Genomic DNA, 25,756 nt, shown 5'->3' with positions numbered 1-25,756 from the left:
ATCTATAGCGTGAACACACACACAAAATATATATATAATTTGAAAATTTTTATATTACATAAACACTCAGAGAATCATTCTCAGTAGGTGGTTAGTAAATATGCCTGGATGTCATGACAGAAATAAATACAATTCAACTGATCAAATATTTTAAAAACAATCTTATACATTTGAGTTCCTACTAATAATTTCATTTAATTATCTATTTTTATCTTGTGTACTTCCAAAAGAACAAGACGTCACTTAAAAGTTAAAAAATGGCCGGGTGCGGTGGCTCATGCCTGTACTCCCAGCACTTCGGGAGGCCAAGGTGGGTGGATCACATGAGGTCAGGAGTTCAAGACTAGCCTGGACAACATGGTGAAACCCTGTCTCTACTAAAAATACGAAAAATTAGCCAGGCTTGGTGGCAGGCACCTGTAATCCCAGCTACTTGGGAGGCTGAGGCAGGAGAATCACTTGAACCCAGGAGGTGGAGGTTGCAGTGAGCCGAGATTGTGCCACTGTACTCCACCCTGGATGACAGAGCAAGACTGTCTCAAAAAAAAAAAAAAAAGTTAAAAAATGACGTGCAGTACATGATATTTAAAAGAAGTAAACAGAAAAGATGTCATTTCAGAAGAACACGTTGCTAGAGGTTAATAGGCACTTGGAGTAAGGTAATTGTTGCTCAGCTATGAAGTAAGCTCTAATTTGCCTGGCAGCTAAGACAAAAGGGAATACACATCAGCATTTATTTTCGACGTGACATACTAATTTTTTTTTTTTTTGAGACCGTGTCTCACTGTGTTGCCCAGGCTGGAGAGCAGTGGCGCGATCATGGCACACTGCAGCCTTGACCTCAGCCTCCCAGGTGGCTGAGACTACAGGTGTGTGCCCCACACCTGGCTAATCTTTTGTATTTTTTGTAGAGACAGGATTTCGACATGTTGCCCAGGCTTGTCCTGAACTCCTGGGCTCAAGTCATCCTGCTGCCTGAGCCTTTGAAAGTGCTGGGATTACAGGCATGAGAACCACTGTGCCTGGCTGATATACTAATTTTTATCATTAGAATTCCTATTTGAACATAACTTTGAGGTCTCTACTGGTTTTACAAAACCTGAACATGTGTGAAAATAACTGCAAGTTTTATAGCCCAGGTTTGGGACTCAAAATAGCTAGAAAAATTAAAAAGAAGCATTGCACTTTGGGAGGCTGAGGTGGGCAGATCACAAGGTCAAGAGATCGAGACCATCCTGGCCAACGTGGTGAAACCCCATCTCTACAAAAATAATCCAAAAATTAGCTGGGCATGGTGGCATGCACCTGTAGTCCCAGCTATTCAGGAGGCTGAGGCAGGAGAATTGTTTGAACCCGGGAGGCAGAGGTTGCAGTGAGATAAGATCATGCCACTGCACTCCAGCCTTGCAACAGAGTGAGACTCTGTCAAAAAAAAAAAAAAAAAAAAGAAGCATTTCCAAATTTCCAAATAAAAAAAGTTACAGCAGAAACAAAATATACCTTGAATTTCATGGAGGAAAGTTTGTAGAGGATATCTCCCATGTGCTCACGAATAATGGACCATGTGATTTTATTGTCACTCTGGGCAGTGGTTTCAACAGCTCTACGAGCCATATCATAAAACGCAATCATGTTGGACAGCATCCCTACTGTCTTGTAGAATGGGCAGAACCTAGAATAAATGAAGGTCAAAAAAATTAACAAAAATAAACCCCAAAACAGGTTCATACTTTATGTAAAACTACTAGAGCATTAGTTTCTTTATCTAAGTATGCAGATTGCTTATTTATTAGATGATACATAAGGAATAAAAAAAAATAGTGAAAAGACCAACAACTACTTAACCAGAGTTTTTGAATAGAGATGTCTCAGGATATGGGATAGAAGAAGATATATATTCTTTTATTTATTTCAAGGGTAAATTTTACTTTTCTCTGTTAAAATCATCAAGTGGGAGAAACAATGAAACAGTATTGCTATAATCAACTGACTCTCTGAGGGTTTGTTTTTGTACAATGCAGTTAAATAAGTAACCCAAATGGTAAAATAACTGAGTTGTAAGGACTCCCTTGTGATAGTGGATTAGGTTTAATGAGTAATAGGAAAGCAGGAAACTGCAAGTTCCTAAAGTTAGTAGTAGCCCCTTTTTTCTTAATGTGTTCGTTTTCATTTGCCCATACTTTTAAATAACAGACACATGAACAAATATTCAACTTCAGTCACATACATTCGTACAACTTTTGGACATGTTTAAACACATTTGCATACATAATTTCCTGCATACTCCTATTACACCTTTTCCAAAGAATTTTTCCCTTGTTATCTTTGTGTAGGTGGTTCCTAGAAGCTTCATAAGTTCTCAGTAGAGCAGATTTCTGGGGCTTACTGATATACTGGCATATTTACTGCTTGCCCTACATTCTGGTAACCCTTCCATTGGCTCAGTTCCTTCTTCAGTCTTATATGGGGCCAAATATGATTTGAGGGAGAAAAGATAACCTGGCATGAAAGGGCTAAATTCTCAAAGTTTAAAAAAAATGAGAACTTTAAACAAGCCTCAGTAGTAGCATTGATAATAATAAAAAAAAGAAAGCACTGAGTAGGAGTTGGAGTGCTCTAACAGAGACCTTGGTAGAAAGCAAGCAATAGGACTCTTGGGAAATGAGGCATGAAAGCAGAACTATTAATTATTTAGGAAAAGAGTAATAATTATTTAGGAAAAAAGTAAAAGAAGCCAGGCGTGTTGGCTCCTGCCTGTGAGTCCCAACACTTTGGGAGGCTGAGGTGGGTGGATTGCTTGAGCCCAAGAGTTGGAGACCAGCCTGGGCAACATGGCAACACTCAGTCTCTACCAAAAAAAAAAAAAAATTAGCTGGGCATGGTGGTAGGCACCTGCAGTTCTAGCTACTCAGGAGGCTGAGGTGGGAGAACTGTCAGGAGGTTGAGGCTGCAATGAGCTGAGATTGCGCCACTGCACTCTAGCTCGGGTGACAGAGTGAGACCCTGTCTCAAAACAACAACGTAAGAGAGTAAAGGAGACATGGGCAGTGGAAAGAAATGAAGAAGCCTTCTGAAGAAGGGAATAATCCCCAGGCTCTGCACTAAGCCACAATTAAATCTAATTACAGATGAATGTATGAGTGAAAATACTGTCATAATTGAATCAAGATAGGGGACATATTAGATCATTAGATGTCTACTACAAATACACAAAATAAACCAATCTACTAAGTCAGAGTGTATGAGCCTATATGAGAACAAAAAAAGGTTTTTAATGCGTACTCCTTCACCAAAACACAATAGAAAATCCTCACATAAAAAAAGGAAATCAATATAGCTTACCTGTCATAAGGAGTATATCCATTTTGTTGTAGGAAATCATCTTTGATAAGTTTCGCTACCTCCAGAGTGATTTTATCTGTTTCTGCCAAAGAAGCCTAGAAGAGAAAAAGATATTTTTAGACATTTACTCTAAAATGTAAGATCGATGGTGGCAATTAATTAACAAGCAGAAACTATATAATCCACCATCACCTATTGTTAATAAATTTACTTATAACGGCTTTTTGATTGATGTTCTTTTTAAACTGTGGTTAAAAAGCATATAACATAAAATTTACCATCTTTGCCACTTTTAATTATACAGTGTAATAGTATTATGTATACTCACATTACTGTGAAACAAATCTCTAGAGCTTTTCCATCTTGCAAGTCTGAAACATCCATTAAACAGTAACTCTCCTTTCTCTCCTCCCCCAGCCCCTGGTAACCACTATTCTACTTTCTGTTTCTACAAATTTGACTATTTTAAATACCTCATAAAAATGAAATCATACAGTGTTTGTCCTTTTGTGACCAGTTTATTTCACTTAGCATAACGCCCTCAAAGTTTATCTGTATTGAGGCATGTGACAGGATCTCTTTCTTTCTTAAGGCTGAATAATATCTCTTAAGGCTGAATACTGTATATATATGTATGTGTATATATATATATATATACACATACATATATATATACATATATACATACATATATATATACACCACATTTTGTTTATAGATTCATCCATAGATGGACATATGGGTTGCTTCCACTGCCTGGCTATTGTGAACAGTGCTGCTAAGAACATGGGTCCGGGTACAGTGGCTTACACCTGTAATCCCAGCACTTTGGGAGGCTGAGGCAGGAGGATTGCTTGAGCTCAGGAGTGCGAGACCAGCTTGGGCAACATGGTGAAAACCTGTCTCTACAAAAAATACAAAAATTAGCCAAGCGTGGTGGCATGCGCCTCTAGACCCAGCTACTTGGGAGGCTGGGGTGGGAAGATTGCTTGAGCCTGGGAGGCAGATGGAGGTTGCAGTGAGCTAAGATCGTGCCACTGCACTCCAGGCTGGGTGACAGAGTGAGACCTTGTCTCACAAAAAAAAAAAATCCCAAACAAACATGGGTGGCAAAAAGCTTGACGTTCTGGGCCAGGCACTGTGGCTCGCACCTATAATCCCAGCACTTAGGGAGGCTAAGGTGGGCGGATCATGAGGTCAAGAGATCGAGACCATCCTGGACAACATGCGGAAACCCCGTCTCTACTAAAAATACAAAAATTAGCCAGGTGTGCTAGTGCGCGCCTGTACTCCCAGCTACTCGGGGGGCTGAGGCAGGAGAATTGCTTGAACTTGGGAGGTGGAGGTTGCAGTGAGCCGAGATCGCGCACTGCACTCCAGCCTGGCGACAGTGCGAGACTCCCATAAATAAATAAATAAATAAATAAATAAATAAATAAATAAATAAATAAATAAATAAATAAAAAAGCTTGATGTTCTTTTCTTGAAATACCTCTTCACATCTTGGCTTGCTATCTTAATTATTTGAATTCTCCGTCTTAAGTTTGTTTCATAAAAATCTATATAGCTCATAAATAGTTGAATTTTTAAAACATTACAAAGTATTTAGAACTATGAAGTACAGTAAGTATGTACTACTCTATGTCTCAGTGCTATTTTACTAGTATAGCTAAGTTACAGAGCTTCACCCTTTAAATATCACTACCTCAAAAGCCCTAACTTTTACAATTGCCATAGCAGCCTTGAGAGATAGTATTAGTGTTGCCGGGATCACTAACAGGTAAAGATTTCTTGGGAGTGGAAAATGGACAAGCCCAATGAGTTAACTACATTCTTGCATTATGGATCAGTTCTCCAGTTTTTTTTTGGTAAATCCCTTTTATCTCTAGTCCTGTCTTCAACCACAGGTAAATATTAAACAAAGTTTTATGTGTATTCTTTTATTTGTATAAATTCATGTAAAATGTGTATTTTATTTTGTGCAAGTGTCTTTAATTATGTAAAACTTCTTGTGTCTTTGGTTTGGTACTTTGTTTCGATCCACCCATGCTGCTGTACATGTTTTGCTGCTTCCAGCTCTCATGTATTTCATCCTCTGTGGTGTGCACACTCCCTATTTAACCTTCCATCTTTTGCTCACAGTAGAGAACATTCAGATTTCTTCTAATTCCCCACCACCACAAACATCCACTTAAGGACCTGCTTGAGAATTTCTTTGGGGATAAATATCCAGAAACAGAACTGCTAGGTCCCAGGGTAGGTAAACAAGTCCTATCAGACTGCTCACAATGGCAGCACCAAACAATCCGCCCACCAGCTCCTCTGTCCCCACAACACTGGGCAATATTTGACATTTTAACTAGTATAATGTGATGTTCTCAGTGTTGTTTGAGCAATTCTCTATAGGTCTATTAGTCTTTTGAGATTCGTTTTCTATAATCAGTCTGTTCTTTCCCTTGGCCACATTTCTGTTGAAGTTCTAGTCTTCTTATTAACTTACAGGAGATCTTTGTACATTTTAGACATTAGTCCATCAGTTTTTTTTTTAATTTTTTAAAAGTGTTTTTAAAATTAAAAATTTTTTCTAAACATTTTTATCTTATTATTTATGTATTTACTTATTTTTTAATAGAGATAGGGTCTCACTCTGTCACCCAGGATGGAGTGCAGTGGCGAGATCTCGTTTCACTATAGTCTCAACCTCCTGAGCTCAAGTGATCTTCCCACCTCAGCTTCCCAAGTAGGTGGGACTACAGGCCTGCACCACCACACCCAGCTAATTTTTATATTTTTTGTAGAGACAAGGTCTCGTCATGTTGCCCAGGCTGGTCTTGAACTCCTGACCTCGTGATCTGCCCGCCTCCGCCTCCCAAAGTGCTGGGATTACAGGTGTGAGCCACCACGCCTGGCTGAGAAGTGGCATCTTTTTAATAAGTCATTCCATCCAAGAGCATGGACTGTTTCTATTTTCATATCATTTTCTGTTTCATTTGTTAGTTTAAAAGTGGTTTTCATAGAAGAAATATATATTTCTGGTTAGTTCCTACACTCTAGTTTTTGTTGCTACTGAGAACATCTTATTTTTACTTTTATTTTCTAGTTGGTATTGCTACTGTAGAGAAATTCTCTTGATTTGTGTTTATCTTGAATCATAACCCCCCCCAGTGAACTCTTATTATTTGTTTCTCTGTTAATTCTGTTATATTTCTAGTATATGAGCACATTATCTACAAACAATGACACTGTTATCTCTTTCTTCACAACTTTTCTTTTTTCTCTTCTTACATCATTGGTTATGATCTCTGGTATTTGACAGAACACAATGATGAGATTAGGCATGCTGGTCTTAATCCTAGTTTTTAAATGAAATCCATCTGAAATTTCTCCAGTAAGTAAAGTGGCTTCCCTAGGTCTTAGTATATTACTTTTAACACATTAAGGAAGTTCTCTTCTATTCCTTGTTTGCTAAGATGTTTCTAAAAATTGTAATAAACTTCAAATATTTTTCCACATTAACTGAGATATCCTTTTTCCATTACATTAGTACATTAGTGAATTACAATAGATTTTCTGTGTCTAATATGGACATTCCTGAGATAAACTTGCTTATGATGTATCATTTTATTGTCTTTAATATCCTACTGGACCTCATACACTAATATTTAATATTTTATTAAGTATCTACATTCATACCTACATTCATCAACAATATTAGTCTATAGTTTTCCTTTCTTGTATAGTCTTTATCTGGTTTTGCAGTTCTTCCTGTTTCTTGCTTCTCTTATTGGGCAGATAAGAGAATATTTTTATTCTATAAATAGTAACTAGTAATACATGTTAGAATGTTAGCTATCTCCAAATAGTAACCTTTTTTGGAATGAATTAGGAGGTGACTTTATAACATACAATAAAAAGAACAAAACGAGACAAAGAACTCTGAGTACTAACTAGCATTGCATACTATCTGAGAAGTCTTTTCATTCTGGCATTTAATTTGCCTAAATTTAATTCCACCATCTTTCCTTGAAGAATCAAGATACAGGCACAAGAATGTAACTCACCTGTTTAAGGCCAATAGCTAATTATTGGAGGAACTAGAAGCCAATCCTTCTGAAACCTAGCCCTAGCATTCCTACAAAAATGTATGTTAACAAATTCTAACTCTACCACCTCTAATTTGGTTGGTGATGGGTACATTCCATTTCAAGATAAAAGTAAATCAAATGTTTCTTTCTCACCTACAATATACCCAAGAACCATGCTAAGTACTATAACAAATAGAAAATTTCAATTAAAATTATTTAATAAATATTTATTTTGCTAGGCAATAATCTGTAATATCCAAGGCTCTACCTGTCCTTGAAACACCCCAGTGTAACCCACAGATCTATCTTCCATGGAATTTAACAACTCACCTTTCCCACAAGCTGTACAATTTCTGCCAAGTCTTCTTCTTCCTGCAGAATTTCCTTAGCTTTGGTCCTCAGAGGAACAAACTCTGTGAAGTGTTTGTCATAGTATTCATCCAAGGCACGCATATACTTGCTATAGCTGATGAGCCAATTGACAGAGGGGAAATGCTTACGCTGAGCTAGTTTCTTATCTAAGCCCCAGAACACCTGATTAACAAAAACACACACAAAAAAACAGTAATTTTTCTCAAAAAACAAAGTTAAAAAAATACTGAAGCATGTTTGCCCTAACTATGCAATTCTTTTTTTTTTTTTTTTTTTTTTTTGAGGCAGAGGCTTGCTGTCACCCAGGCTGGAGTGCAGTGGCATGATCTTGGCTCACTACAACCTCTACCTCATGGGTTCAAACAATTCTCCTGACTCAGCCTCACAAGTAGCTGGGATTACAGGCATGCGCCATCATGCCCAGCTAATTTTTGTATTTTTAGTAGAAATGGGGTTTCACATGTTGGCCAGGCTTGTCTCGAACTCCTGACCTCATGTGATCCTCAGCCTCCCAAAGTGCTGGAATTACAGGCATGAGCCACCATGCCTGGCCCCTAAATATGCAATTCTACAATTCACTGGTCAAATTATACATCGTTTTAGTATATACTAAGTAAAATTAAAACAATAAAACTTGCAGAAAATGACAATAATCCATTTCCTTTCATTTTCAAAGTGTGTAATACCTACAAATCAAATTTAAAATTTACCTGTATTTTCTTAATAGTGTGTCAAATCCAATAGCAAAAAGAAAAATTAATTTACTCTTTTGAAACTATGGTACAATAGAACCAGAAAAGGTTTATGTAGATGGAATACACACTTCACTTTGATTAAAAACCTCTAACTGGCCAGGCATGGTGGCTCACGCCTGTAATCCTAGCACTCTGGGAGGCCGAGGCAGGTGGATCACCTGAGGTCAGGAGTTCAAGATCAGCCTGGCCAACATGGCAAAACCCTGTCTGTACTAAAATACAAAAATTATCCGGGCGTGGTGGTGGCGCATGCCTGTAATCCCAGCTACTTGGGAGGCTGAGGAAGAAGAATTGCTTGAACCTGGGAGGTGAAGGTTGCAGTGAGCTGAGATCGCGCCACTGCACTCCAGCCTGCACGACGGGAGTGAGATTCCATCTCAAAAAAAATAAAAAAATAAAAAAAATTTTTTTAACTGTTCTGGGCCAGGCACGGTGGCTCACGCCTGTAATCCCCGCACTTTGGGAGGCTGAGGCAGGTGGATCACCTGAGGTCAGGAGTTCAAGACCAGCCTGGCCAACACAGTGAAACCCTGTCTCTATTAAAAACACAAAAAATTAGCCGGGTGTGGTGGCGGGCGCCTGTAATCCCACCTATTTGGGAGGCTGAGGCAGGAGAATCGCTTGAACCCGGGAGGTGGAGGTTGCAGTGAGCTAAGTTCACGCCATTGCACTCCAGCCTAGGCAACAAGAGCGAAACTCCATATCAAAACAAAACAAAACAACAACATCTAAGTGTTTTGATTAAATTTAGTTCCCTATCATTCACAGGGCCAATCCAATAACAACTGACAGTGATTTTTGTAAGGGCAAACATTCACAGATATTCCACGCATTTCTAACTCTGTTCCCTCTTTCCCCATAATTTAAAACTCAAAATGTTAGCAAATGTTAAAAAGTTTGAGAGTTGTAAATTTAGCCTCTGCCATTTCCTTTTATCTGATACTGTCAGAAGCACAAGTAAATATTCTGTTTTTCCCACATGAATAATATACATATATCACTTTTTTTTTAACTATAGCTCTGATTTGTACACATCTTTTATTTGGGCTTCTTTTAATAGCCAAGCTGGCTACCTATCCACTAAAATTCATGTCTTGTCACTGGGAAGTAAATGCTTAGGCAGAAACTGCATTTTCCAGCCTTGCTTTCACCTGGATGTGGCTAATAGAATGAGTGGAGTGACTGGGTCACTTTTGAATCCAAGGTTCAAAAAAGGTGGGTATGCCTTCTCCACAAGGCCTAGCTCCCTTGTGTCAGCTAGATGCAGATGATCACCAGGCTAGGTGACAGTGGAGTCACAAGATGGAAGGAATCTCGGACTCAGAATTATCACTAAACAGAAGAGAGCCTTGGACCATACTGTGAAGAGAAGTAACTTCTAGGTATTACACATTTTTGGGCCTCTTTGTTTCTATAACTAGGGTTACTATGACTTAAAGGATAGTATTACTCTAATACTAATAAAATTTTTGCTACCTAGATATATTTTCCACTTATATATTATTAAGTTTATTATAAATCCTATGTAAACAGCTAAGAAAAAAACACAGTATTAAAGGCTCTGTGTTAAGAGTGTTTCTAAATCAGACTTTACCATTGCCTATCCTTTAGAGACTAAATTAAATACTTTACGATTACATTAGATCGCATTAGAACAGCAGGGGCTGCAGAGAGGAGGAAAGGCTCAGAAGTTGACTATACTAGGGAAAGACATACCTGAACGATACCAAGAGTGGCAGATGTAACTGGATCAGAAAAATCACCACCAGGTGGAGAAACTCTAAATTAAAAAAAAATATGGTCATTACAAAAAAATATGGTCATTAGAAATGCTTATGAAAAATAACATATATATAAATGTTAACTTTTTTTTAAAGTCGATTTTAAGGTAAATAATTTTTAATGTAAACAACTTTAGAAATGACCTTTGGAAAGAAAATCTTACCTAAAAATCTTAAACAAAAGCCAGTATTTAAGTTGTAAACAAGAATGGAAACTACAGAACACCTTCTAGTATGAGACATGAGATAGATATTATAATCAATTTTATTATTCTAATCAAATAGATGAAGCAAGAAGGAAAAGCTCCAAGAAAAAAAGTATGGCTTTATGTAGTGATCATGAATCTTCACTTTCTTTTTATCGCGATGCAATCTCACCTTATTATGTCTATAATTTTCTAAATTACAAAAATTAAATATCTAAATTAAACATATAAATACATAAATTAAAGTCAAACCTATGGAACCAGAACATGCAGAAATTGCCTAAACATGCGCATCTTCAAAGAGCTCCTTAGGTGACTATGGAGTGCAACCCTCCTTAAGAACCGCTGCTCCTAGTGTGAGCTAAATATTCTCTTTAAAATAAGTGACTTTTTTTCTCTCTTTAATACATCTGTGACTTTTTTCCTTTTGCAAAGTAAATAGTGTGGGTGCTTACGCTCCTACAATGCTGACACTCCCTTCTCTTTCAGGATTTCCAAGACATTTCACCCTGCCTGCTCGTTCATAAAAAGAGGCCAGACGGGCACCAAGATAGGCTGGATATCCACTATCTGAAAAAGGAAAAGAAATTTTAAAACAGAGTTTCTAAGCCAGCCCCGAAAATCCCATCAGCCCTGTTTACATGATAAGCAATATACAGACTTACCTGCAGGCATTTCAGCTAAACGACCAGAGATTTCTCTAAGGGCCTCAGCCCATCTAGAGGTAGAGTCAGCCATCATACTGACATGATAGCCCATGTCACGGAAGTACTCTGACAGCGTGATTCCTAAATTGGGAAGAATATTATTATAAGTTACAATGCTAGCATATAAAATCCTGTTTTTTTTCCACCCTTAAGAAAACTTTAAAGCAATAAGTACACAACGTAGACTGCTAGTGGCTCCCTCAAAGCTGCTCTTCCTCTTTTTCTGGGCACACACTGAACTGTTTCCTAGCATCCTGTGCACTTAGATAGGGCCATGTAACTGATCTCTGGCTAACAAAACTCAAGTCAAAATAATGTGTTCTATGGCCAGGCAAGTCACACGCTCTTCCATACTCTTTCTCCCTTCTGGCCTACTGAAATGGGAAGAACTCCCAGTAGTCTTGGAAGCCATGTGTTGAAAATGGTAGAGCTCATTTCAGGCTGGATCGTGGCTCAGAATGACAGAGTAGAGGCCCCTGAACACTTGAAATAAACATCTACTATATTGAGCAAATATATATTTGGAATTATTTGATGCCATAGCCTAGCTTACCCTAATATAATGCACATTTTAGAAAGCAGGAAATGACTTTCTCTATTCTTTGTTGAAATAATTAAGTCTGAAATTAATTTTCAAATGTAGCTTCTCTCTATATATCACATACACACACACAAACATGTATGCATGCAAAAGTAACCCTTAACCAATCAGCCTGGGTGGTTACTTTTCAAAAGTAGCAAATGTTATTAAAATGAGTAATATCTTAATTGTCCAGATTATTCTGCTATGCAGATCAGGCCCTATCCTGTAAATTTAGACAGTAAACCACTTATAAGCAGCTAATATACAGAAACAAGTGTTGGGTTCTAGTTCCTATTCTGTCATTAACCTTAGCAAAATAACTTGATTTCCCAGTGTGGCTTCCTAATCTATTAAAAATGGAATAACGCCTGCCCTATATACTTCTATATAGCAGATGAAGTGAATTAAATAAATGTCATCTAAAAAGTACAAAGCGCTATGAAACTCTAAGATATTAGGAAAAATGTACAGTTATAAAAGTTCCAAAAGATTTTGGAACTTCTATAATGCCTTGGTTTCTTTATTTTACTGGTAAAGAAACAGAGGTTTATATAAGTAAAATTAACATAATTAGTGGAAAATTCAGTACTTTACTATTTATCATATTGCATCTTTCAGAATAAAAAATACTGACTGTTGAGGCATCCATAAAATGGTCTCATGAAGGAAGTCTTTAGGAAACATTACTTATCAATATTAAGGCTTCAACACAATAATTACCACATATTCCAATCTAATAAGAACAGATCCTTTCTTATACAAGCACGCAGGTTTTAAATATGTGATGAAATGTCACAGATACTTGTGATATCAGAAAGAAATGGCAGAAAAGACAGATACACATGAGTAAGTGAGAATTCTCTGACAGACCTACAGATATCAGTGCCTACAAGAAAAATATGCCTCAGACAAAATCAAGAGACAAACAAGCTGGGACATATTTGTAACTCATGACAGATAAAGGATGAATTTATTCATTAATCAAAGAGTTTCTGGCCAGGCACGGTGGCTCAAGCCTGTAATCCCAGCACTTTGGGAGGCCAAGGCAGGAGGATCTCTTGAGGCTAGGAGTTGCCCATCCTTGGCAACATAGTGAGACCCCCGTCTCTACAGAAAATAAAAAAATTAGCCAGGCATGGTGGCTCATGTCTGTAGCCTCAGCTACTTGGGAGGCTGAGATGAGAGGATCCCTTGAGACCAGGAGGTCAAAGCTGCAGTGAGCCATGAACATGCCACTGCACTTCAGCCTGGGTGATAGAGCAAGACCCTGTCTCTAAGGAAAAAAAACATGCATGCAAAACATACAAAGAATAGTGTAAAAATATATGTATAAGGATGTTTTAGTGCTGCCTATCATAAACGATGATAAAGAATCCAATAGTTCACCAAAAAGATGCCAGTTAAATTGATTATGATATATCCATACAAAGGGATACTGTGCAGCCATTTAAAATAAGGTAGCTTTCTTAAAATGGTAGATGAATATGTCACTGTCTCTTCCTCATAAAACTTACCTCCAAACAAGGAGAACAAGACATATAGAAATACAAATTTAGTCATTAAAAACTAGGAGACATAGTTCCACAACAATATAATAAAAGAAGTCACCTAAATAAGGTGAAAACCAAATAAGGGTATAGAAAAATGCCAAGAATTCATCTGAGGCCATGCATCTCAGATAAAGCTTCTGCAAACTTGAAGGCACATCTTCAAGTGCCTTGTTTGTTTCCAAACAAAGCAAGAGTGCTTTGTTTGGAACACTGCAAAAAGCTACATGGCCAGTCGCAGGAAGGAGTTCCTTGTACCCAGTTTGGCATCAAAGAGAATCAGGGAGATGGGGATGAATAAAACACAAGTAGGTACTCCCTATTTTCACTAAATGAAAAGTGGGTGAGACAGAGGAGAAGAATTCACTGTGAATGGTCTTACGGCTGCTGATTTCTGGTATCAGGCAAGAAGAGTAAAATAGCTTTTTTACACAGCTGCATGCCATAATAAACTTCACAAGTTACCAAGAAGAATTTCTGCTACCCTGGAACACAGTCACAGCCAGCCCTCCCATCTCCTACAAAGATGAGTAACAGTAATAATAAATATCAGTACAGGATATCTAAACAAAAATAAAATAAGGAAAAAGACAGAAGAGAAGAATACAATGATGGTCAAATAACCTGTCAAAGAATAAATGAAAACTGTGACCACAGTTAAAAAAAAAAACTCTAATAATGCAGCCTACCACAAAATAAAATCTCAAGGCATATGGAGCAAGATAAGAAGAGATACTTCATGAGCTGGAAGAACAAAAAGAAATAGAAGTGAAGGTTTCATTAGAAGCAACACAAAGAATAAATACCATTTATCCTGTGAACAGACAAAAGGCTAAATAAAAAGGATTAGAGAGGAAATGATGCACATGGAAAATAGATAACAAAAATCTAATATCTCTAGTTGGTATATTTGAAGAAGACAGCCATAATGAAAGACAAAAAGTTTCAGATGCAATTTTCTAAATTTTTCCAAAATAAAAGACATATTTCATAGATTAAATGGGTACATTATGTCTAAAGAAAAATTTAATGAAACTATCAATATTGGAATATATCTCAATAAAGTTAAGAGACTTCAAATTTAAAGAGAAAGTCCTTTGGGAAAAGAGAAAAATCACCTACAAAAGGAAAAAAAGCAGGCCAGCCTCAGCTTTTAATGTCCCCAGCATTTAATACTAGTTCTCAAAGAAAAGAAATATTAATCAAGAATTTTATACTCAGCCAAACTATTAAAGTTTAAAGGCAATAGAAAAAAAATAAATTTATGAAGAAACAAGAATTCAGAGAACATAGCTGCCATAAGTCTTCTTGAAGAAACTTCCAAAAGTCAAATCTTAGCCAATCAAGAAATGGAGAAATTATAGCCAAGGGACTGCTGGTGAGCATTAACTCCATTTTAATGTAGGTCTACCGCTAATTCAAATATTGGCTTTATGGCTACAGAATAGAATGTAAGTTTTATAAATCCTGAAAATGTAGAAATAAAAGCTGGGATGGAAATGGAACCAAAGATGAAAGGTCATTAACACCTGAATTGTCTTATCTTTTATATCCCCAGACAAAACATATTAATTCAAAGCTGATAATTCAAGTTACAAAGGTACAAGTATATTTAAAACTAGATCAATGATAAAACATGTAGTGAAAAAAGGTAATGTAAGATCATTTTACGGTCATTAAAAAGATTGAGACAGCTCTATAAATGTCTTATATTCACTTATTCTGAAGATATAATAACCAAATTTTTTTTTTTTTGAGACAGAGTCTTGCTCTGTCGCTCAGGCTAGAGTGCAGTGGCGCGAACTCAGCTCACTGCAACCTCTGCCTCCCGGATTCAAGCAATTCTCCTGTCTCAGCCTCCCGAGTAGCTAGGATTAAAGGTGCCCGCCACCACGCCTGGCCAATTTTTTGTATTTTTAGTAAAGACAGGGTTTCACCATGTTGGCCAGGCTGGTCTCAAACTCCTGACCTCAAGTGATCTGCCTGCCTGGGTCTCCCAAAGTACTGGGACCACAAGCGTGAGTCACCGTGCCTGGCCAAGTAAAATATTTTTTAAAAGCTAAGAATGTGCTTATATGTACAGAGATATTTTAGAATGAAAGCAAAAAGCTCTTTAGAAAAGTCTAGTGCTAGCTTTACACTCAAGAACAGATGTTAACTGCTTTTATTCCAACTATATACTCACCAGTATAAATAGAGGCTTCTCTAGCAGCAACAGGCATATTGGAGGTATTGGCTACCAAAGCTGTCCTCTTCATAATTGACTCTACCTTACCATCAACCTCCATTGTGAGCTAGAAGTAAAATATATATTAGTGAATCTCCAATTTCTAAGGTAATATTTTAGCCCTCCCTCTTTTTCTATTTTTTTTTTAAACTTTTACCCCATATTTAATGCCTCTTACAATCAGTGTTCCTAAAGTAATATTCCCCACCACTGCAATCTCTCTTCCCTGCTCCACGGCGCTATGAAGAAGACAGACATTATTTCAATTTCATAAATAAAATAAATATTTTATGAAAAAAGAAATATTTCTATAATAATCTAGATCATAAATCACATGTAAAGTTCACATCTATAAATGTTTTATTTCTTTATTTCATCTTTCTCTCAATAAGTAAAAACCACCAGACCATAAAAAGAAACTTTCAAGTGTTTGGCTTAAGAATTAAAATTCCTGGCTGGGCACAGTGGCTCATGCCTATAATCCCAGCAATTTGGGAGGCTGAGGTAGGTCGATTATTGGAGGTCAGGAGTTCAAGACCAGCCTGGCCAACATGGTGGAAACCCCATCTCTACTAAAAATACAAAATTAGCTGGGTGTGGTGGCATGCGCCTGTAATCCCAGCTACTCAGGAGGCTGAGGCAGGAGAATCGCTTGAACCTGGTAGGTGGAGGTTGCAGTGAGCTGAGATAGTGCCACTGCACTCCAGCCTGGGCAAAAAGAGTGAAACACCATCACACACACAAAAAGAATTAAAATTCCTTTTCTTGAATATACAGATTAATTATAAATACAATTTTAAAATTCCTTAAAGATCCTTGACGAATGACAGCATTGCTCCAGACCCAACACAAAGCTTTATTAATTGTCAATGAACATTGATTAATGGTATTTTCTCTAGGATATTATTTGAAGCTTTATACAGACCTCTGGGAAGTCCCGGAGGACTTCAGACATCTCATTTCCTCTTTCACCACACCCTACATAGATGATTACATCACTGTTAGAATACTTGGATAGAGACTGTGATATCACTGTCTTTCCACAGCCAAAGGCTCCAGGGATAGCAGTAGTTCCTCCCTGGACACACCTAAACAAAGAAAACAAAGTATGGATTACTTGACCTGCTAATAGATATTAATAAATAAAGTAGGGGCCGGGCACGGTGACTCACGCCTGTAATCCCAGCAGCACTTCTGGGGGCCGAAGCGGTGGATCATCTGAGGTCAGGAGTTTGAGACCAGCCTGGCCAACATGGTGAAACCCCATCTCTACTAAAATTACAAAAAAAAAAGAAAAATTAGCCGGGCGTGGTGGTGGGCACCTGTAATCCCAGCTACTCTGGAGGCTGGGGCAGGAGAATTGCTTGAACCTGGGAGGCAGAGGTTGCAGTGAGCCGAGATCGCACCTTTGCACTACAGCCTAGGTGACAAAGCAAAAAACTCCATCTCAAAAAAAAAAAATAAATAAAAATAAAAATAAAGTAGGTAAGGAACACAAAAACACAAGTTAAAGAAAGAAAAAGCACTACGAAATATATTCCATAAACTGGAGAAGAGGGATATATGAAAATAATAAGATAAAATAAGGCTAGGCACAGAGGCTTATGTGTGTAATCCCAATGCTTTGGGAGACTGAGGTGGGAGGACTGCCTGAGCCCAAGACCAGCCTGGGCAAAAGAGCGAGACCCTGTCTCTGTAAAAAAATTTAGAAATTAGAAAGGCATGGTGGTGCATGCCCATGGCCTAGCTATTCAGAAGGCTGGGGCAGGAAGATAACTGGAGCCCTGGAGTTTGAGGTTACAGTGAACTATGATCCAGCCATTGCATTCCAGCCTGGGTCACAGAGTGATAAACTGTCTCTTAGAGAGACAGAGAGAGAAAGAGAGAGAGATAGGAGATGGTTTATGGTTTTTAAGCAGTCGTAGAAAATGGAAAGAGCAGACAACAAATTAAGAAAGATTGCTGGGCAGCAGAGAAAGCCCAGTTGATTTTATTTAGGTCTGTGCAAAAATAATGATGGTTTTTGCCATTACTTTTAATAGAAATCATCAATTTATGGTGACATAAACCTACTATTTTTAAAAAATTATACCACAATTCTTTATTTTTAAAAAGTTACATATGCAAATAAATTAAATACATATTTCATGCTGGGAGATCTATTCCTGTGCATGCTTTTGGTTTATTGAGTGACATAATAAATTGCTTGGTAATAATTTATACTTCAATCATTTGAACTTTGTACATCACAAAATCAGTTTACCATAAAATTATATAATTGGTTACAGAGAGGCTTAAGCCAAAAATAGACATCAGTTGAAAGCTACAGATATTGGAGTATTTACTTCTTTGCCATGAAACAGGGCATTTTCCCCCTTGCTCTGTCATCTGAATTATTTAATAATTTTAAATCTAGAAGTAGATCCAACATCAAACTTAAAGTTAGGTATTCATGTTGCTTGCTTCTCAGTTTGATTTATCCCAGGTATGGAGTTTGGGACTAAACTGATCCCCTCGATTCCGTGACGACTACAGAGATTTCCTTCACCAAAAATCAGATGAAAGCCTTGTTTCTGCAGAGCTATGAGTACACTACAGCACTTAGAAGCACATTCTGTACTATTTTCTTTCCCTCTTCCAAATGTTATCCCAGTTATTTGGGTGGGGCTTCTGTCTTGGTTCCCAGTCTAGGATAACTTAAGAAACATGGTGGCCGGGTGCAGTGGCTCATGCCTATAATCCTAGTACTTTGGGAGGCCAAGGCAGGTGGATTGCTTGAGCTCAAAAGTTTGAGATCAGCCTAGGCAACATAGTCAAACCTGGTCTCTACCAAAAACACAAAAAATTAGCCAGGTGTGGTGGTGCATGCCTGTGGTCCCAGCTACTCGAGAGAGTGAGGCAGAAGGAGGATTGCTTGAGCTGGGAGGCAGAGGTTGCAGTGAGCTGAGATCATGCCACTGCACTCTAGCCTGGGTGACAGAGTGAGATCCTGTCTCAAAAAAAAAAAAAAAAAGAAGAAAAAGAAGAAGAAGAAACACAATTCTATTGTTTTGGTACAGACTTTCTTCAGAAAATTTAATTTTTCCAGAAAAGTTTCAGAAATAATGCTTTCTGTGGGCAACCATGAAAAAAGTAAATCTTCAATGGTTTAAATTTATAGTAAGTGCTAGCAATAGATAAAAATATTTAATTCACCATTATTACTCTAGATAAAATGTATTATAGTGTTAAACACATAAGCCCTTTTCTATAAAGATAAAAAAACATAAGCACATATAATAACTCTGAGGGAAAATCATGGGACACATCTTAAACTTACGGAAAAAGGGCATCAAGGACTCTCTGGCCAGTCAACAGAGGATGATTGGCTGGCAGCTTCTCAGTGACAGGTCGAACTTGACGTACAGGCCATACTTGCACCATGGTGAACTTCTCTTTTACACCTTCAAATTCAAGCTCCAAGACAACATCCTATAGAAATACAGTAGGATTTTAGTATGGTCAAATTTGTGAACATTTCTTCCTTCAAAATCAAAGTAACCCGATTCTCCTTGGGGTTAGGAAGGTGATACATGTAAGTGCAAAGGGAGATTTATACTTTTTATTATTAATTAATTATATATAGTCCTAGCTTTTTTTTTAATCTGGTGCATTTATTACTTTTTTAATAATTAAAAACAAAATTTCTGAGTTAGAAAGGAGTATATCAGGCTTATGACTGTAATCCCAGCTTCTCAGAAAACTGAGGCAGGAGGATTGCTTAAGCCCAGTAGTTCCAGCACCCTGGGCAACATAGTGACACCCCATCTCCTAAACCAAAAAAAAAAAGAAAGAAAGAAGTATATTAAGCAACAAAGAAATAGTTAAATATAAGTAAAGGCCTGTAATCCCAGCTACTTGAAAGGCTGAGGTGGGAGAATCGCTTGAACCCAGAAGGCAGAGGACGCAGTGAGCCGAGATTGCACCACTGCACTCTAGCCTGGTGACAGAGCAAGAGTCCCTCACAAAAAAAAAAAAAAATTAACTGGGCATGGTGGCACGTGCCCGTGGTCCCAGGTACTCGGGAGGCTGAGGTGATAGAATTGCTTGAGCCCAGCAGGTTGAGGCTACAGTGAGCTATGATTGCACCACTGCACTCCAGTCTGGGCAACACAGCAAGACCCTGTCTCAAAAAAAAAAAAAAAAAAAAAAAAAAATAGAATTCAAATAATCCATTATATAATAATAATACCAATTATTTTTATTTTTTGTGATGGAGTCTCACTCTGTCACCCAGGCTGGAGTACAATGGAGTGATCTCAGCTCACTGCAACCTCCGCCTCCCAGGTTCAAGCGATTTTCCTGCCTCAGCCTCCTGAGTAGCTGGGATTACAGACGTGAGCCACCACGCCTGGCTAATTTTTGTATTTTTAGTAGAGACAGGGTGTCACCATGTTGGTCAGGCTGGTCTCGATCTCCTGACCTCGTGCTCCGCCCATCTCACCCTCCCAAAGTGTTGGGATTACAGGCGTGAGCCTACATGCCCGGTCCCATTATATAATTATTATGTGAATATTAATACACCATTAAAATCAAAGTCTATTCTATGCCTAAACAATTAGGGCTTTAAATAAATGTACCATCGGCTAATACGGTAGAAAACTGTTACATTTCTTTAAAAAGAAATACTATGTTCTGCTTTTTCATCCCTAAATCCAAGTTAAAAATAAACAAACAAAAACCTTCAAAAATTATGAGTTACTCAAAACTTATATATTAAATATCAATTCTTTAATTACTTAGGGCACTAAAACTGGGCAGCTATCATACAAAAATAGAGGCACTCTGCAGGATAAAGTTTAAATGATACTTACAGAGGTATCATAATTCCCAGGTGGAGCAATGTAAGTTACAGTTCCTCTGTTTCGTGGGGGTAACATGATTTTGTGTTTGATAAGCGAGTTCTCACTGACAATTCCATAAATGTCTCCGCCAGTGATATGACTACCAACCTAGAGAATAAATGTATTTGCTGTTTAATTTTCAAATAAATGTCAAGTAGACTTGCCCCTGCTGCTATAATTTAAATCAATTACCTGATTTATCAATAAAACATTAGTTCTAAAATCCCATGAAGTAGAGTTAAGAAAAACTTTAAACTATCCTTCTGTAGTCTACTTTTATTTGGACTAAGAGTACAACGTAGTTTACTAAACATTCATTTTATATTCTTTCAATAACTTCAGAAATTCTTGGTTACATAGACATACCCGTAGGTTTTTGCAAGGTGTAAAGTCCCATTTGATATCTCTGCTAAGAGCAGACACGTTTACTCCTCTGGGGATGTAGATGCTTTGGGTCTGACTGCTGATATCCGACAAAGGTCTTTGAATACCATCAAAAATGGCTCCCATAATGCCAGGACCAAGCTCTACAGAGAGGGGTTTACCAGTGCGAAGTACAGGATCTCCAACAGACACACCAGCTAAAAACAGCAGCTAAGGAAAACCTACTATGAAGGTTTAAAGACACTATTAACAGGAAATACCACAGTTTAACAAGGAAATGCCACTCAAGAAGTGAAAACAGAAGTTCCCAAACTTTCTCAGTCCACAGGATTCGTAGTGTTTTCAGTAATTTTTTTCAGTGTCCCAGGAAAAAAGATATATCTAACACTTGCATTTATTAAACAGTTATATCTAAACAACCTAATATGTATATACATCCTAACAACTGAGTAGCAATTTGAAAAAAAATGCAGAAGTTGAAAGAAAAAATAATATTAATTTCAGTCCTAAATATCCATAATTCTTATGAATGTGTATGCCCTTGGGGAACTATATAATTTTCCAATCTTGCAATCAGATTGGAAACCTGTTCCATTTTGATTTTCACATGATACTTGCTTTTGTAGCTTAGCAACTGCCAAAAACTCAGCTTTGCAAAGATATGACATCATTGACAAAAATATAGTACAGCAACATAATGAAACTGTTTATTATCTCAAGCTACTAGTTCATGTGGTATCTGACAATATGTCTAACATTCCTGTGTTTGCCTCAAAAGTTTTAAATATCCTGGCACCACATGAGTTTGCTGCAGCTTCTCAGAATGCCTCTGCAAAGTTTGGGAACCACAGGGCTAAAAACAGAAGCAAAACTCTCTCGTTAATACATTGCTTCACATATACTGCTGAGGAATATCAGTCCCCTAATAAGGGTATTAGTACTTGGACAAAACCTAAAATCTTAAGAATAAAGTTATTTTGAAAACATACAAATAAGAATAAACATATAAATAAGCATAATGAGTCCACTTTATTCTCACACATTAGTTGACAGGAGTAAAATCAGTATAACTTTTCCTGAGAGCAATTTAGCAACATTTATCAAAATTCAAAATGGGTAAGTCGTGACCTAGGGATCCAACTTCTGTGAATTCTTAATATACTTACAATGTAGCACTGTTTATAACAACCAAAATCTAGAAACCAAAACTTCTATAATTAAGACACTGATAAGTAAATAATGGTACATTTATATGATGGAATTGTTATATGGCTGTAAAAAAAAGAACCAGAGTTATCATGAATTCCTCTAGAAATCTCTCTAAACTATGTATTTTCATTTCCAATTTTGATTATGAAAATTTTCAGAACAACAAAGTTGAAAGAATTTTACAGTGGACTCCCAATCTCTACCAGCTAGATTCTACCTTTAACATTTTACTATATTCATCACATATCTATTTATCTTCTAGAATACACATATTTTTAAGTGAAAAAAAGCAAGGTACATAACAGTACATATAATATGCTATCTTGGGAGGCCGGGGCAGGTGGATCGTGAGGTCAGGCGTTCAAGACCAGCCTGGCCAAGATGGTGAAACCCCATCTCTACTAAAAATACAAAAAATTAGCCAGGCATGGTGGCACGTGCCTGTAATCCCAGCTACTTGGAAGGCTGAGGCAGAGAATTGCTCAAACTGGGAGGCGGAGGTTGCAGTAAGCCGAGACCATGCTACTGCACTCCAGCCTGGGCGACAGAGCAAGACTCCGTCTCAAAAAACAAACAAACAAACAAACAAAAAACTCAAATATATATATGTAGAGAAAAAGGAAAGAAAAATACAAATATTTGTATTTGCTCATGTATGTAATTACTAAACTAGAAGGATATACAATAAAGGGAGCTATAAATGTGGTTGCATGTGTGCATGGAGGTGTGTATGTGTTTTGATAAATGGCTAGATACAAGACAACAAAGGCAAGGAGGGTTGTCACTGTTTACATTTTCATTTATTTTAAATCTTCAAGCCATGAAAAAGATTAAACAAATTAAAAGATAAAAGTAACAATAGAAAAAATATTTCTGATTAGTCACGATTTCATAGCTACAAAAGCTTCTATTTTTATTTAAAATTTCTAGATGATTTTATTTTAAATTGGCACCTAATACTATAAAGAGACTAGTTATCTGCATGCATGTGTTTTAGAATGGCAAAAACATCGTACCAAATAAATCTTGATTAAATACTCAAAGAATTAATGCTGATTTTGAGAATCAAAGTAAAACAAAGATAGAAGCACTAAAAAAAGTGATTTTTCTTCACTAGGCTTAACCCTTTACTTTTCATAGAAAATTGAAAATAAATACTATGTTTAAAAGCCAAAATTATGATAACCAAATAGTAAAGCTTTCCTAGTAATAAAACTGAAATGTAATATGTCACTCAGTGCTATCAGAAGAGTGGTGATCGATTTATTTGTGGACTATTTTAAACTGAAATCATAATTGGAGAATTTTAACCTCACAAGTCAATATTGCTACTCTGTTTATGCTTTCTTCTACAACATGCGTCCCACTGAAGAAAAAATTCACTTGGTCCCCCTGAAGTTCATGAATTACTGAAGCAGTAAGAGCAATGAAAGTTCAGAAGATACTAATTTCTTAAAATAAGAGTACTAATTCATAGTAGTTTTCTCTCTTTCTTTAACATACTCCTGCATAATTCAGGTCTCTTCATAACATCAGCATTTCATGCTTCTAATATCATTAGTTGTTGCTGCTTTGCTGCTTTCACCTTTGGCTTAAATCCTTAATATTTTTTTTTCTTTTCTGAGATGGAGTCTCACTCTGTCGCCCAGGCTGGAGTGCAGTGGTGCGATCTCGGCTCACTGCAACCTCCCACCTCCAGGGTTCAAGTGATTCCCCTGCCTCAGCCTCCCAAGTGGCTGGGATTACAGGCGCCTGCCACTACGCCCAGCTGATTTTTGTATTTTTATTAGTGACGGAGTTTCACCATGTTGGCCAGGCTGGTCTCAAATTCCTGACCTCAGGTGATCCACCTGCCTACCTCCCAAAGTGCCAGGATTACAGGTGTGAGGCACTATGTCTGGCCTAAATCCTTAAATTTTGAAATATAGAAAGTGGCAGGAAATTGAGCCGAAAAGGATACAAGTTTCTTCATACACCTGAATAGTAGCCATGTCACCCTCCAATCGAATAATCTCTCCAACCAACTCGCTGTGGCCCACTCTCACCAGCTCATACATGGCTGCACCTGCCATGTCACAGGCTGTAACCACTGAAGAGAACAAAAGACTATTTTGATGACTTAAGACTCTGGTGCTCTGTGAATAGTCACAAATAATTAAAACACCCAATAAACCCAGTATTGTGCCTCTCTCATATATTCATAAGAAGGATAAAAACCTACTATGGAACATACTGGTAGTTTCACACAGATATATTTTTAGTGTATAATATAAAGAGGTAAGCCAAAGATTATTTATTTACATAATATACATGAAAACTTTTCAAACATTTCAAGTTCTGCATGGCAAACTTACCTGGTAGGATTCAGGTATGTTCTGAGGGTTGCTATGATACATAGAGTGAAGGATTTGGAACAATAAAAAAACTATTAAAAGTAGAAATTGGAATAAATGGTTTGGCTAGTAGTATGGCGGAATGCCACACAATTATCACTTTGTTGTGCTGTTACCATTTCCTTTGAGAGACAGACCTAAAGCAACATCTTTACTTTCTAATAACTTATAGCAGTGGTTCTTAAAACTCTTCTGGGACATGGACCCTTTTCAAAAACTAATAATAGCTTTACTAGAAAAACTCACACACACATCTACAAAATTTTTTTCATAGGCCATAAGGATATTTATAATCAGTCACCACCATTGGGTAAGAAATTGTCAATGGAATTCCATTTACTGAACTTACTATTTTGGACCACGTGGTCTAGTAAGCAAAAATTACTTTTCTAGCAGGGAGGGAAGGTTGCCATATTTTTAGACACGTGTAAGAATAAACCAATTTTTAATATTTAGCCTTCTGATACAACTGATTAGAACTATGTAATAGGTAATACTTCAGTGGAAACTATTAAAGTTTTATGAGTTAATTAACCTGTGTTAAAAACAATGAAGACTTATTCACTCTACAAATATTTACCTCTATGCTGACTACTTAAGAATTAAGATGCACTGAAATACCAGAGATAATGAAATTTAAAAATCGTATTTCATAAGCCAAAAAAGGATGCCATTGTTCCATTACCTTATTAAGTACTTAAGAATTAAAAATTGCAGGAGGCAAGGGGAGGGAGAGCATTTAGGACAAATACCTAACACATGTGGGGCTTAAAACCTAGGTAACAGGTTGATAGGTGCAGCAAGCCACCATGGCACATGTATACCTATGTAACAAACCTACACTTTCTACACATGTATCCCAGAGCTTAAAGTAAAATTTAAAAAAATTAAATAAAAAAAAATAAAAATTGTTTCCAGGAGGAGTTTACTACACAGTTTCACAGAATATTTTTTCCTAAACTCTTCGATGTTCTTTTGCCTTTTCTCTAAAAGTTCTTGGGTTTAGCCTGTCCGTCCTGAAGACCCTAATGATCATTGAGAGGACAATTATTTCTCTGCATGGCAAAAGATACTGATAACCTTTTAATGACTTGCCAGTGAAATCAAGCTCAAACACCAAGTTCTTGGGGGAGAAAAAAGAGGCACAGTGACTGACAGTCTTCACTTGCGTAAACATCAAAAAACTGTCATCACCACTACTGTAACTAGAACAAGAAAAAGACTATATAGCATGAGGTTTTAAGGATAATACATCACTGAGCAGGTTTTACTTAGAGAAACT

General features: G+C 37.2%; 1 protein-coding gene across 4 annotated transcripts in view; it reads right to left on the bottom strand.

The window, feature by feature from the left end:
* ATP6V1A (ATPase H+ transporting V1 subunit A) overlaps positions 1–25,756 on the bottom strand; it is a 65,619-nt gene that overhangs the window by 5,388 nt on the left and 34,475 nt on the right. For all 4 annotated transcript variants that reach the window (XM_055260700.2, XM_063630102.1, XM_055260701.2 and 1 more), the window contains 12 exons: positions 24,042–24,170; positions 20,855–21,069; positions 20,459–20,596; positions 18,925–19,076; positions 16,531–16,693; positions 15,564–15,672; positions 11,207–11,329; positions 10,997–11,111; positions 10,271–10,334; positions 7,758–7,961; positions 3,343–3,437; positions 1,501–1,672 (listed from right to left, as the gene is read on the bottom strand). In XM_055260700.2, coding sequence (XP_055116675.1) covers positions 1,501–1,672; positions 3,343–3,437; positions 7,758–7,961; positions 10,271–10,334; positions 10,997–11,111; positions 11,207–11,329; positions 15,564–15,672; positions 16,531–16,693; positions 18,925–19,076; positions 20,459–20,596; positions 20,855–21,069; positions 24,042–24,170 — 1,679 coding nt within the window. The remainder of the gene's footprint in view (positions 1–1,500; positions 1,673–3,342; positions 3,438–7,757; positions 7,962–10,270; positions 10,335–10,996; positions 11,112–11,206; positions 11,330–15,563; positions 15,673–16,530; positions 16,694–18,924; positions 19,077–20,458; positions 20,597–20,854; positions 21,070–24,041; positions 24,171–25,756) is intronic.

The sequence above is a fragment of the Symphalangus syndactylus genome, chromosome 21, assembly GCF_028878055.3.
Source record: "Symphalangus syndactylus isolate Jambi chromosome 21, NHGRI_mSymSyn1-v2.1_pri, whole genome shotgun sequence".
In the NCBI taxonomy this organism is placed as follows: Eukaryota; Metazoa; Chordata; class Mammalia; order Primates; family Hylobatidae; genus Symphalangus; species Symphalangus syndactylus.
The sequence above is the reverse complement of the archived record's forward strand: the minus strand, read 5'-3'. Positions and strand labels throughout refer to the sequence as shown.